The sequence below is a fragment of the Podarcis liolepis genome (genome assembly GCF_965112155.1).
Source record: "Podarcis liolepis genome assembly, chromosome: 11".
Classification (NCBI taxonomy): Eukaryota; Metazoa; Chordata; class Lepidosauria; order Squamata; family Lacertidae; genus Podarcis; species Podarcis liolepis.
This window is the reverse complement of record NC_139565.1, coordinates 36,934,967-36,948,839: the sequence shown is the minus strand read 5'-3', so window position 1 is coordinate 36,948,839 and position 13,873 is coordinate 36,934,967. Positions and strand designations below refer to the sequence as shown.

Genomic DNA, 13,873 nt, shown 5'->3' with positions numbered 1-13,873 from the left:
AATGCCACATTCCAACATGTTCTACAAACTTCTTCAGAACAAGAACAGTGGAAAATTATTACTATGTATTACCTTTACTCTAAGGTCACAGGAAAATTTATTTGTCCTAATGTTATGATAACTGAAGTCACAACTGAAGTTTTTTCTTCTTTTTTTGTAAGTATTATTTTAGGGGAAATAGGCTCACCCCAAAGCACTTATGAATAATCAAGATCTAAAAGCTGCTATGCAATGACAGCAGCTTATAGAATTAAGCATTAGTGTGCTAGAATAACAATAATTAATCACCATATTTTTCGCTCTATAAGACGCACCAGACCACAAGACACACCTAGTTTTTGGAGGAGGAAAACAAGAAAAAAAATATTCTGAATCTCAGAAGCCAGAACAGCAAGAGGGATCGCTGCGCAGTGAAAGCAGCAATCTCTCTTGCTGTTCTGGCTTCTGAGATAGCTGTGCAGCCTGCATTCACTCCATAAGACGCACACACATTTCCCCTTACTTTTTAGGAGGGAAAAAGTGAGTCTTATAGAGCAAAAATACCGTAATTATGAATTGCTTCCCAAGAGGCATCCTGAAACTATTTAGCATAATGAAAACAGATACAAAAACGGATACATATATAAAAACAGTTAAAACAATTGCTTATCAATGCCACTGCTGCTTTCCACACACTACCACTAGGTATGAAAACAGCTGTTAATGATCCCATACAACCTGCTACTCTGGAGCCATTTGATATTGAGCAGGGCAGAGATGTGCCTCCTTGGAGATATGGGAGATGGGTGCACAAAAGCAAAAATGTGAAAAGCTAGGAAGTGACAACTTAATTAAAATAGAAAACCTTGCAGCCTTAGAGATTCAACAGCTTGTGTAGAACCATCTCTGAGAAAGAGTCTATATAAGCAGTAAAGTCTAACAGCAATGATGAGAATCTTTTAGACTCCTTTTCCCTACCCCTCTGAGTTATGCTGCTTCCCCAGGTGGAAAGAAATTTGCCTGTTGGCATAATCAGAAAGCACAAAGATGCTGACAAACCACCCTCACAAATCTACCTTCAATAGCTCATCTTCTGTGGCCTCTGGAAATTTCTCATGGAGCGAGTTCTTCAGAACTTTGGCTATATATCTCATTCCATAACTACATGCAAAGAAACAGATGAAAAAGGAAAATAATGGAAAGATACTTAGGATGAAAAATAACTAATTCAAGTTAACAAAAAACAAAACAAAACAATACATTTTGCTTTAGAACCAACTAAACAAGGTGACACAAAAGAAAATTTACATCATGAGTGCTTATTAGATATAAAGTATGCCAGTTTGATGATGGAGAGAGAATACTCCCCTCTGCTGGTGAAGTGTCCTTATGAATCAAAGCATATATTTAAACTAGTATTTTGCAAAAATGAGAGATGGCTTTTAAAAACAACTTGCTTATGGCTTTTCACTTACGGCATTAAGTTCAGAGAGGAGAATATGGAAGCAAGGACGTTATCAGTTACTGCTCTGAGGCTCTGAATTGAGGACTCCAGTCGATTCACTACTTCCGGATGCGCCAATGCTTGTTCTGTTGTTACATCATAAGGTAATTTGCTGGGGAAACAGAGAGGAGATGCTATACACAGCAAGAGAATCGTGTTTTGAATAGTACACCCCCCGAAAAAGTTACAATAAAATAATTTTATATGTCTAATTATTGAATTTGTTCAAATAGTTTTAATTACTTGCTCAGTTGAGAACTTTGGTCAAGCAGTGAATTATAAACCCGTAACAAATAATTCAAGGTGGGAAGGAAATCATATTATTAGGGCCTTCTTGGTAGTGGCGCCTGCCCTGTGGAGCGCCCTCCCGTAAAGGAAATAAACAACTACCTGACTTTTAGAAGGCATCTGAAGGCAGCCCTGTTTAGGGAAGTTTTTAATGTTTGATGTTTTATTCTGTTTTTAATGCTCTGTTGAAAACTACCCAGAGTGGCTGGGGAAGCCCAGCCAGATGGGCGGGGTAGAAACAATAAATTTATTATTATTATTATTATTATTATTATTATTATTATTAGCCCCACTCATGTTCCCCCCTCTCTCTCTGTCTCTCACACATAGGGAGAACAGGGAACTATCTTCCATGTGATCAAGGTAATTTCTGAATTAGGCTCCAAAGTGAAAAAAATCCCCTAGAGCAACATTAACACAGCACAAATAGCTAAGACTGGGAAACAGTAAATTAATATGTTACATGATTGCTATTGAATAAGTATTTGAGTTACTTATACAACTTTACTTACATCTTTCATTTGAAGATCATACAATTTGTTTTAACACTTCATATTCATTTTAATGTCTACTGATTAATCATTTCATTGTCCTAAAGGAGTTCTATGGTTAAAAAGCATTGGATGTTCTTCATAAATAAATACAGTTTATTCATGTTGCACACTTACCTGGCCTCTCCAGTTTGCATTTCTAATTGGTTCACCCATGCCTTGTAGACCTCCACGGGACTTGTGTTGATGACTAGAGATTTATCATCCATGATGTCCTTCACCACTGGTGCCAACAACTGACGTAGAGTATTCTGCCCTCGAGCGCCTCGATTAAAGCTAACAACCATTTTGATGACTGTAGGATTTCCCGTGACGATGTCTTGAATCTGGTCGACTTTGGAACTGCAGTAAAAATAACCAGCACTTACATTACACTTTAAGATTTAAAACCTATGTCTGTGATTTTTGAATGGGCACAGTGAAGCACAATGGCTCATTCCATTTTGTCCATTCACTAATAACTGTTCAAGAACAAACATGCTCACAGAATTTGGCAACAAACAATTCTGTTCAATGTAAAGATAAGTAAAATGAAGGATGGTTCTGATACAGAAGTACAGAATATGGCTTGCATATAAACCATTACTGATATGATTTATGGTTTGATCCCTTAAATTCTGCTTCAGTTAATATGATGCAAACACCCTACGTTTGGCAAATCTGCCTGCGATGAAAAACCCACTATATGCACAAGAGACAACAGAAGGGAATTTAACAGTTTAAACAGGCAAGACATAGATGTCTTATGATTCAAAAATGGAGATAAAATGTAGGGCCACTGTGTCCTTTAATATACGCACTTTATTTCTTCTTCTAGAGCAGTTTTAAACAACTTCAGAAGCAAGTATTCTTCTCGCTGATTAGAAGCATAGTTGTACAAAGTAAAGATAACTGTATCCATAAACTTGGTGGATTTATTCTGGGGCATCTGGAAGATCAGCTTTGCCAGGTAAGTTGGATTAGTCTATGGAAGAAATATTAGAATGACTGAAAAAACATATTAATCAAAATGGTGAAGTTTTCCACTGCCTGCTTTATTAGCACTGAGTCCTCAGTGCACTTTCATTTGTATCAACACTAATCCAAGCTTGCCAATGACTGAAAGCACCATGGTAGAAAATGGTAAGTACTACACCACTTCCTAGTATCAAGTTTATTACTCTTGAAAACTATGGCACAGCTCAATCCCTCTGGTTATCTACACAGGCCAGCCATCTGACAGCCTTTTTAAAAGATATCATGACTATAAATAAAGTTTCTCATTGCGGTTTCAACAATGGCTGCGAAGTGAATGAGTGAATAACCTTCAGGACAGCAGGAAGGAAGAGATAAGGTTGTTGACGCAGGCCTCTGTATAAAGTGAAACACTTTATTAAAGCTAAGCAATATAACTGTATGGATAAACTTATTTAGAAATCCTATTTGCCACCCTACTTTTGTGTTTTTATTGAAGAGGCAATAACCAACAGCTTCTAAATAATCTACATTGCAACAATATATGTTGCAAGTGAACAGGAATGCAGGAAATTTGTTCAATCTCTCCTGCTTTCTGATTTGTCTGATCTCTCCTCCCTTATCCTCTCCATGGTCTCTGCCCTAAAATGGCTGCTGCTGACCATCAAAGCACAAACAAGCAAGAAAGTAAAGAAGTGGGCAAACTCTGGATGTATGGATATCAGAATCTGTGGTGTGCATAGAAAGGTTTGGATAAATTAATTTTTGCATAATGAGTGGGTAGATAGTGGGACCTATGTGTATATGCTTGAAGTCAGAATGTGATATTTACCAAAGGTTCTCCCCACCCCCCATGATGAAAGTGGGAATTAATTATTCAAGCAGACATGTATTATGAAACTACTTAACATGAATCCTCAACCACCACACAGCTCACCTGTAGAAGGTAAAACAAGTGTTGATAGGCCTCCAGCTTTTTCCGCCTTTCTTTGCTCAAGCCTTTGATGCCCTGCTTATCTCCAGACACCATCTCTTCTGCCTGATTTTTGCTTTTTTTGTTCAGCTTCTTGCTGTGCGATACAACATCCTGGAAAAACAAACAAATGCAGAACTCAATTGTTAAGGCGAAGTAAAGCTGCAGTTCTGTAAGTAACCTAGAAAGAATACCAACATTAGAAGTAGAACGTGGGCAACTGCAGTCTGTTACAACCAAATAAAACAGATATAAGAAGGCTAAATATTAAGTCAGCAAGAAAAAAGGTGCATACCATATTTCTGAATGTCAAAAAATGACATCTAAGCAACAGGCAGAGGGTCAATGGATGAAGCCCAGCTAGACAGTTGTCAACAGATTCAACCACTTATTAGTTCCATGTAGCAGGAGACAACACTGCTTGACTAGGGGCAATAATCCCTTAGGATATTGTAATTGTAATGGAAGGTACTTTAAGGAACTAGATTAAAAAGTTTGGCTTGATTTAGAAGATAAAAACTTTAGGCCATGTAAACCTTACTGGCTTAAAATGCATCTAGGGTCATTCTTTTTCTCAGTTCAGATTGAAGCTGGTTCAAGGGGAAATGCAATATTTCATCAGAAATGACAGGGTAGATATGGACTGTGACTAATGTTGTGTGAACATTGCCTCCCAACAAGTGTGTGTGTGTGTGTATAGGAAAGCTGCAATTATTCATTTAAGAAAACACAAAGATCTTAGATAAATTTATTTTGGTACTCTTTCAGTTATCAAGCAGCTGAGCTACCAAAGTAAGGAAATGGGATAGGACTCTCCAAAAGACCCCTTGGCTGGGATCTCACAACCACTGTCACCCGTTTAACCAACCTGCAGAGTTATTCTGTTTTTAACCAGCAATCCTATCTTGATATCCATCAGGTTCAGATCTTTCTCCAGCTGTTGACTAGATCGGATATTTGTGACCACCTCCTCTCTTAACCTTGTTACTTCTAGTTCTTCTTGGAAGTCTAAATCACTCTGATCCATGAGATAAGCAAATTTGCGAAGGACATTCAAAGGAGGATTTTCAGAACCAGCTGCAAGTTAAGTAAACAAATCATAATTTAAGCTCATTCTAATCAAAATTCCTCAAACCAGTTGCAACATGTGTGCTGGTGTTTGTTAGGCATTTATCTGCCCACTTAATTTATGGCCAAAAAATATTATCCAGCACTTACTCAGTGTCCTGTAGTCTTCCCTAGCTTTATTTGCTTTAAGGAAGGCTTGGATTTTCACAATTTCTTCATTCTGAAAGAGACACAGATTATGCATTTATGGACATCATCACACAGGAAACAGTCAGGCTGTAATAATTATCTACCTGGATATAATGCACACTCAAGCATGCCTTTTATCTCTTTTCCTCTGGCACCGAAGCCATGCCATCCCATGGTAGGGGGCAAATGTCTGATCTATTATAAATTTGTTTTTGTCCAGTCAAATTGAAGGCAGCAGGACCCAGAAGATCTACCCAGTACAGAATAGGAGGGAAGGTGGGGAACCTTACATGATCTTTGAAATATTGCATCCGTTTCCTGTATGTTCTTCTTGCTAACCACATTTTGACCCACGATTGAATCTGAAAGTCAAAGAAGAATGAACCAATTGGTAAAATATTTATTTAGTTTTTATTTATTCAATTCATATTCCACCCTTCCTCCTGAAGGAGCACATGGCAGCAAACACAGCAATAATAAAACTGATTTTAAGAAAAACATTAAAAAAGCAGTAACCATTAAAAACATTTTTTTTTTAAATCAATTGCAGCTGCAATAAAACAATGAACAACTTTTTAAAAATTCTGTTTTTGAAAACTTCTATGTTTAAAAACAATTTATTCACAAACTACACGATGGCATTCTGGTCTTTTGTATAATGCATATAGATTGGAGCACATACAGTACATATCACACCTGAAGTTAAAAAACTAAACATAACACTTATCCACTGAAAGTTCTCCATATTAAGATGGAGCAAATTCCTCTGTTTCAGTTCATCAGCCTACAATCCCAGAGTGACATGGACAGACACTGCTTCTTTCAAGTGATAATTTCAGGGTTCTTCTTGACTATACAATTATGCACATTCCTAAATATCTCTACAACAAGAAGCAATCAGATAACTGCTATTACTTAGCTCTCAAGAACTAGGTCTGCAGACACCATAAATCATGGATTTTTCTGTTACACCTAACCTTTGCCATTTCACCGAGCTACTCAAGGTTCACGTGCATGATTAAGGTGCACATGCTGAGCACCAGCTTTCAGAAACAGACATAGTTTGCATATAACACTAATCTAAACTATGGCTTAGTGTGAACGAGCAAATGTGTACGAACATTATACTGATAATGCAGCTCCCCTGGTTCTGCCTGGGGCTAAGATGTGGTTTGACTTTCTGTCAAAACCCAGGTTTGTGGTTTGTCTCCCCCAGATCAATCAAGAACAAACCTTGACAACTCCTGATTGTTTATCTGGAGCAGGACAAACCACAAACCTCGATCTGGATGTAATGTAAAGTATTAACTATAGTTTTGTGCTGTGTAACAAGACTGGGGAAGGAGTGCTCAATTTTTGCTCTAGGAATCCACACATATATTTGTTCATGCTAAGCCATGGTTTAGCTTATCCTTATGTGGGAATCAGGTCAATGACCAAACACCATAAAATAGCTACTGGTCCACAATAGCAGCCCCTTTCAGAGAAGAATCATTGTGTCTAAACCAGGAAGATAATAACAATCAAGACACATAGTATATGAAGTTAGCACTGGTGGTCTCCAAATAGAGGAATACAATTTTTTGGGGAATAATTTTTATTAGTTTTCCAATTTTACGCAATAACAACCCAATTATAACAATATCAATTAATATAGGAATACTTACCTTGATAACAGAAGTAACATTTCTTTGCAACATTTGAAGTCTTTCAGAGTAGGTTTTCCTTTGCTTATAACCTTTCCAGGATGCCTATTTATTCGGATTAAAAACAACAACAAAGGAACAGATTATTAGGACTAAGAACAATTCTAGATATTATTTTATCTTACCCTTTGGAGCATTTTCTAGAAGAAAAGAACGATGACATTTTTAAAGAGAAACCACCATTTTCTTTAGCTCATTCCTCTTGGATTGGTCAACAAACTTCTCAATACACATCTCAGCCCTCGTTTAAGGCTTCCTATTCTGTGGCTCATGCTCAAATTCAGAATAGACAGAAACTATTCTACTGTAACTTCAAGGTTTTGAAATGAAAACATAGAAGAGATGAGTGGAAATTGCCTTTTTCAACAAACAGTGATCTGTTTATGCAAACTGCGGCTATGACATAACTAATTTTACTTGTGGTTCTCAATCCCATCATTTGAAAGTGGTCTGTTGAAAATGTTTGCAAAAGACAGCACTATATATCATCTGTAACCATTATTAATCTGTTGCACAAGACTCAGGATAAAAAATGTCACGTTGGAACACAGAGGTCTATCTGGGTCCAGGCAGATGACTGTTAGGCTGACTGAGATAGGGGCACTACAGCCAGCAGCTAGCCAGCCATAAACAGAGAACTATATTATCATCCTAGGCTATACTAGTGCAACATTTGTCTAATCTCACTATTGGGTTGTTCAGTTAACAGCCAGAAGCAGCCATGGAGCTGTACTGGGTGATCATACCTGTAACTTTATCACTGATGGCTCCTGCTTTTGGAGATACGCTTTTCGTTCTTTATATTTTTTCCTGACAAGGAATCCCCTTGCTTTAGCTTGTAGCTGAATGATCAAGTCCTCCTTTGCAAACCACAGCTGTTCTCTGTTGTAATCTGATGTAATTTGGGCAACAATATTCTAAGGAAAGAAAAACATGATGCTGGATATCAGGCATAACTTAAGTAGCCAAGCAAAAGCCAAAAAGTTTGTGCAGCTAACTGCATTCTAATTTCCATTTGAGCCCCTTACACTGTTTTCCTCCCATTTAGTTTTAATATTTGTTCTATAATTCATGTTGCTACACTGTGAACTGGTACAAGGTCTTCATAAAAACTGCATCCATCAAGTGAATTCCACAAGGGTTATTATACTAGGATGTTCTTATCTTTAAAATGCTGCCAGATTGATTAGCAGTTCACTGTGCAACTCCCTGCATCTCCAGTGTGCAAAATGTCTCTTTCATAATTTTCTTCTTTGTAGTTCAGAACATTTAAAAAAATGCCTAGCTGAGACCAGAGTCTATGGTTCTCAGGGCAATCTTTGCTTAGTTCAGAAGATAGTAATCCTTTCGGGGCATAATGAAACATACCATAATAATATATTTTGCAGAAAAAAGCCCATATGTGACATCAGGTGTGTGGTAGATAAAGTCATAGCTAGGGCAAAAAGGGGGTCAGTTGATTGATGGCCCCTTAAAAAGCTTTTGCAAGGTGCTTTGAAGCCCTGTCCAACAGCTGGTTGTTGGGGCTTTAAAGTGCAGTGCAGAATTTTCTGCAAGCAGCAAGGATCAGCTTGTTTGTTTGTGCTGAAAGAGAGTCTTGCAAAGCTGAAGCCCAGACAATCCGCTGGCATCAGCATTCTACTGAAATCAATTATGCTTCCGGAACTTCCTAATGCTGCCATGGGCTGCTGCAAGAAGTGGCTCATATCTGAGCACTTTAAGAACAAACAGCTTTCTAAGGAAAGAGAAAAGTGCTCATTTTCAAACACAGCGTCTTTTATATCTTTTCTTTCAAAAGGAAGCAATTTTCATTCAAAGCACCAGAGGAAGCACTAAGAATATAAACTGCTTCCTCTGCAGAAAAAAGAATGCTTCATTTTTAGATGAATCTTTCCCCCTGTAGAGACTTCAAAGAAGCTTTCTGTAACCAATCAGCTGTTTTCAAATGACTTTGACAGGTGTCAACCACCTGACATCATTCTGACATCATGCAATTTACAGGTGGGTGGTTCTGCCCACCTGCTAAATTTGGGCTGTTGGGGGCAGGCGGAGAAGAGATAAGCCCTAAACGATGAGCCTTGGAAATATCTGATGCATCGGTTTTGTGATCTGAACCACGACAAAATGAATTTATAGTGCATCTTTGAACTCCCCATCTGTAATAGGTTTTAAAATAAATATTTAAGAAAATTAAACGTGGAATGCTAAATATGCAGAAGACATTACTACCTTGAAAAATATTTGCAACTCTTAACATGCATAATTAAGGCTAAATATAAAGAAACAGATATTCCAGAGTGGTTCAGGTCTGAGAAATAGCACTGCAACCTTTCCATTTAAAATGAAAGGCTGTCTTCTTTGCCACTGAGTTTCATGCCTTGCTCCATTGCCATCTTAACTATATTCTTGATGCCCAGCAGCATCTTCCTCATCATTCATCATCATTTTATGTGCACGCTGCCTATTGATAGTTAAAGCCATGCTCAAAGCAGCTTCATTTTACACTCTCCTCAAAAAAATCCAAAATTAACACAGAAACGAATCACAGCAATTATTTTGTTCTACCTGAATCTCTTCACCAGTCAGCCAAGATGTTTTGGGTATAATTCCTTCAGGTGGTACACAAGTTCCCTTTCCAGTTTCCACATTATAGTAATAATCATAGATGCCTTGCATTAAGAATTTGATCCATGGGCCTTCATCAGGATCTGAAAGAATTTAAAGGCAATAATTTTATTGTTTAGACATTGCCAAAATAACATAAATGTGCTTCCACCCTCCCATTTCTAATCCTTCAGCGCCAATACAGACTTGTGGTTGCAAGGAGAAAAAGGACATGGTGCTGAGACAAGGATTCAACCTTCATGTAACCTTCACTCTACTCCGGGGGTTTTAGAACACCACAACTTCACTTCAGTTATAAATATTTGCATGATCTAGAGCAGTGCTTCCTAGTCTCCACACCCCAGGGGGTCCACTGGACCATTCACATAACAAAAACTACCACAGAGATACCAAAATTTTCAAAAGTGGGGGGGGGGGTCCATGGTTTTGCTTTTGAAAAACAGGGGGCCTGCAGTACTTAGCTAATTGGGAATCACTGGTCTAGGGAAACTGACATCCTCAGAAGGTGGTGGACTCTCTTTCATTTGAGGTTTTTAAGCAGAGTTTGGATGGTCATCTGTCATGGATGCCTTAGTTGAGATTGCTGCATTGCAGGGGGTTCAACTTGATGACTAGTTCCTTCCCTGGCACCTCCTCCCTAGACCTTAATTAGGTCAGCTTACTCTACAACAGTTTAGGGTTAAATTGCACATGAACAAACACAATTTGAAGGCTGCTTAAAACCATCGCTACTGCAGCCTCCACAATGCAAGCTCTGCAACTACATTGATCGGCCAAGTAGAAGAGACTTCTGCCTCTGCAGCTACCATAAATCTACATTGCATTCACAAAGGCTCCAAAGCCACTTAGGGCATTGAACCCAAAACGACTCATGCCCCAAATACCTGAAAGACCACCTCCTTCACTACAGACCCTCTCAGGTGCTAAGATCCGGCCTGGGTGCGGGTGGCCTAGGAGAGGTCATTCTTTATGGCAGCAACTCCCTCTACGCAGAGATACATCTGGCAACTTCATTACTGTATACAGTATTTTCTGTGAATGCCAAAGATTCACCTCTTTAGCCTGGCCTTTGATAATGGAGATGTATTTCTTCAGGACCAACCCTACTTTTTGTTATTACATTTTTTAAATTTTAAGTTTTTGAACTGTTTTAAACTGTATTTTAAAGTGTTGAACCTGCCCTGGGACTTTAGGGTGAAAGGCAGGTGACAAATTAAGGTTTCTACTACTACTACTACTACTACTACTACTACTACTACTACTACTACAACAAACAACAATATATCATGTTGAGGACTCTCAGTAGCTTCCCACCCGGATTACTGAACAGACCCATACCAGCTCAGCTTCAGCAATGCTGCAGCGACAAATGTTTGAGACTATACATTCACTAGGGAAGTAGTAGACTTAACAGAGGCAACAGAGCCACTCCAAGAGTTCTGAAGCTTTGATTCACAACCTCCTAAGTCTGCTTTAAACAGAGAACTGTCCAGAATCTTGTGAGGTGCATCATTAGAAGAGGTAGCTAGCAGAACCATATTTACCCATAGTACCATCAGAGGCCCACAAAACATTTTCTTTGTGGTTGGGGGTGGGGAGAGGGATAATAACACTGCAATATGCAGGATTCTTTTTTTTAATAAGCTTTAATCATTCAGTACCAGAAGGGAATAGGCATGAAGTAGCCAACACTATGTGATTTGAATAATGAGGAAAGAAGAGGCAGGTCTCTCTACCCTGGTGCAAAACAAAATGAAACTTTTGTCTCACGGCTGCTGCTTACATCTTTATTGGATGTCACACCTCATGCACACTTTGAGAGAAACAGATTGGAAGTAAAGGCTGGTAGAAAACAGAAGTTAATTAGTGGCAGGAGCCTTGTACCAGATGTTTGTCACAGGAAGCAAACTAGCTAGTCATTGAGAGAAACAGGATGCTGCAGTGAGTGAGTCATTGGTTTGATCCAATAATATAGTTCCTATGCTTTTAAACAATCAGATCTATGCCTCTGCTGTGGAGGGTCATCATGTTTTTATAGTCTTCATATGGTGCACATGCACAAAGCCACAGTCATAAGCAATGCTATACGGTTGAATCTGGGCAGGAACACACAGTTATAGAACTACAAAATGCAGGAATTCTGGAATGCCAAGCCTTCTCCAGAGGCAGCTTGTCAGAAGAAACTCAGCAGCAACTTCTGAGGCAGCAGGAAGTTCTGTGGAGGACTGCTCTCGTTTGCAACAGAGATCAGAATTGTGAAAGCACAACTGCTTCAAGCTCAGCTCCTTCTGTGTTTAATTAGCAATTGACATTCCCCTAACTAAAACATCTAAGAAGACCTTTGTCAGAGTATTTCAAGTATTGCTAATCAAAACATTTCTTTCAAGGGCAAGCAAGAACAAGACACATCTAAAATGGTTCTTAACTGGCATATGTTAAGAATAGCAATGCTTTTAACAATAGGAGTAGACAAACAGCTTGTGAAACATGCAAAACATTTATAAAAACTTCGTATTTAACTAGGTCCAATTTGTTGTGCTGGATGTGACGGGTTAGGGTATTACCTTTGGTTTTTAGATTCTTGGCTTCCAACAGACTGTTGTAGTATGTTTCTGCACACTCTGGGACAGCTCTTAAATTGAAGTTAGGAGGCTGCAGGATGGTGACTATCTGTGCAGAATCACCATTTTCTAAACACTGGTTTATCATTGTTGTCCCAATGGCCACTAAAGGACAGAATAAAGTGAAAGGTTATCAATTATGCATTTCCAGCAATCCATACATTATGGGCCCTTAAGCAGGTTTGTGGCACAGGGTGAAACCACCGTTTTCTAGTCCAGTTCATGGTAACTGACAAAGGGAACTCATGGATTGGGGATTCATCTCATGCACAGGACATATGCTTTACATCAGATTATCGTGGGGAAAATAATCTGAACAATCCAACAATAATCTGAATGTGGGAGATATTGATGACTCTGGCTTTATTAAACATTTGCACAGCCATTCAAGAGTTAATTAAACATTGCTGAAATTTAATGCAATACGAATGCTGAGAGAGGAAGTTGTGTGCTACAATGAAATGTCCTTAAAAGAGATCTGATTTTGACATATTTCAGAGTGGCTGGGTAATCCAAAGAATGCAATTGGTTATGCTAGTCATGTATTGCTTAATTTTTGAGAGAGTAATTAGGAATGATTTTTTTGTTAAGTGGGAGATGGGCTTGTGTGTTACACTGCCACCGGGGGAGGAAAGCCTTCAAGAAACTAAGCAGAGTTAAGCTACCATGTTCCGAGAAGTGGCTTATTTGAACTCCATCAGCGTATAGATATAGAAACAGATATAGATATCAGTGGTAAACTTGCTTTGGGTTCAGAGGCTTCACTGAGTTTGGAGACTTATCCCCCAGAAGCTGTGCTTGGTGTCAGGTCTAAGCTTCGGAATATGTTACAAATAACTAAGTATCTGAAAACATCCAGAGTGCTTTTTCCCATAACCAGCCTTTGAATGTCATCAGAGCAGGGACACAACATCACACAAGCCTTAAGATATATATTTAATGTTCTTATAAATGAATAACACTTCTGAATCATATCATATGTATCATATGTATGCTTTCTATTCTTTTAATCCCCCCCAACTGCCCCTCCTCTTCCATACTGCCTTTAACAGTTAAGCTTGAACTTCAGAGTCTCTTAATTCACAGAAGAACTTCGTTCCAGTGCAGATGCAGAACTGCTCAAGACTGGGCACGGCAAGTTTTAAGCAAAAGTGGCATAGCAGCTAGAGTTCCAGACTAGGACTGGGAAGACATGGGAACAAATCCTCACTCAGCTGGAGAAATAAAGACCCACATATGCCATCTTGAGCTCAGAGAAGGAAAGCCCTTTTAAGTAGTGATCTTTCCAAGTCTGCATCTGCATTGGTATTATTTTCAGATGTTTTAAGTGTTTTATTTTTTGTGCATTTGCTGCCCTGGGTTTAGTTGGGAGGAAGGGTGGGATATAAATTTTAAAATAAAACAACAACAGAAAG

The 13,873-nt window shown here is 38.6% G+C and overlaps 1 protein-coding gene across 5 annotated transcripts in view; it reads right to left on the bottom strand.

Annotated features, from left to right (window-relative positions):
* The window catches only part of IQGAP2 (IQ motif containing GTPase activating protein 2), a 116,638-nt gene that overhangs the window by 13,757 nt on the left and 89,008 nt on the right, over positions 1-13,873 (bottom strand). For all 5 annotated transcript variants that reach the window (XM_083465160.1, XM_083465159.1, XM_083465163.1 and 2 more), the window contains 12 exons: positions 12,402-12,563; positions 9,778-9,920; positions 7,959-8,129; positions 7,174-7,257; positions 5,797-5,868; positions 5,468-5,537; positions 5,118-5,326; positions 4,214-4,363; positions 3,123-3,286; positions 2,440-2,664; positions 1,455-1,595; positions 1,056-1,140 (listed from right to left, as the gene is read on the bottom strand). In XM_083465160.1, the coding sequence (XP_083321286.1) occupies positions 1,056-1,140; positions 1,455-1,595; positions 2,440-2,664; positions 3,123-3,286; positions 4,214-4,363; positions 5,118-5,326; positions 5,468-5,537; positions 5,797-5,868; positions 7,174-7,257; positions 7,959-8,129; positions 9,778-9,920; positions 12,402-12,563 (1,676 nt within the window). The remainder of the gene's footprint in view (positions 1-1,055; positions 1,141-1,454; positions 1,596-2,439; positions 2,665-3,122; positions 3,287-4,213; positions 4,364-5,117; positions 5,327-5,467; positions 5,538-5,796; positions 5,869-7,173; positions 7,258-7,958; positions 8,130-9,777; positions 9,921-12,401; positions 12,564-13,873) is intronic.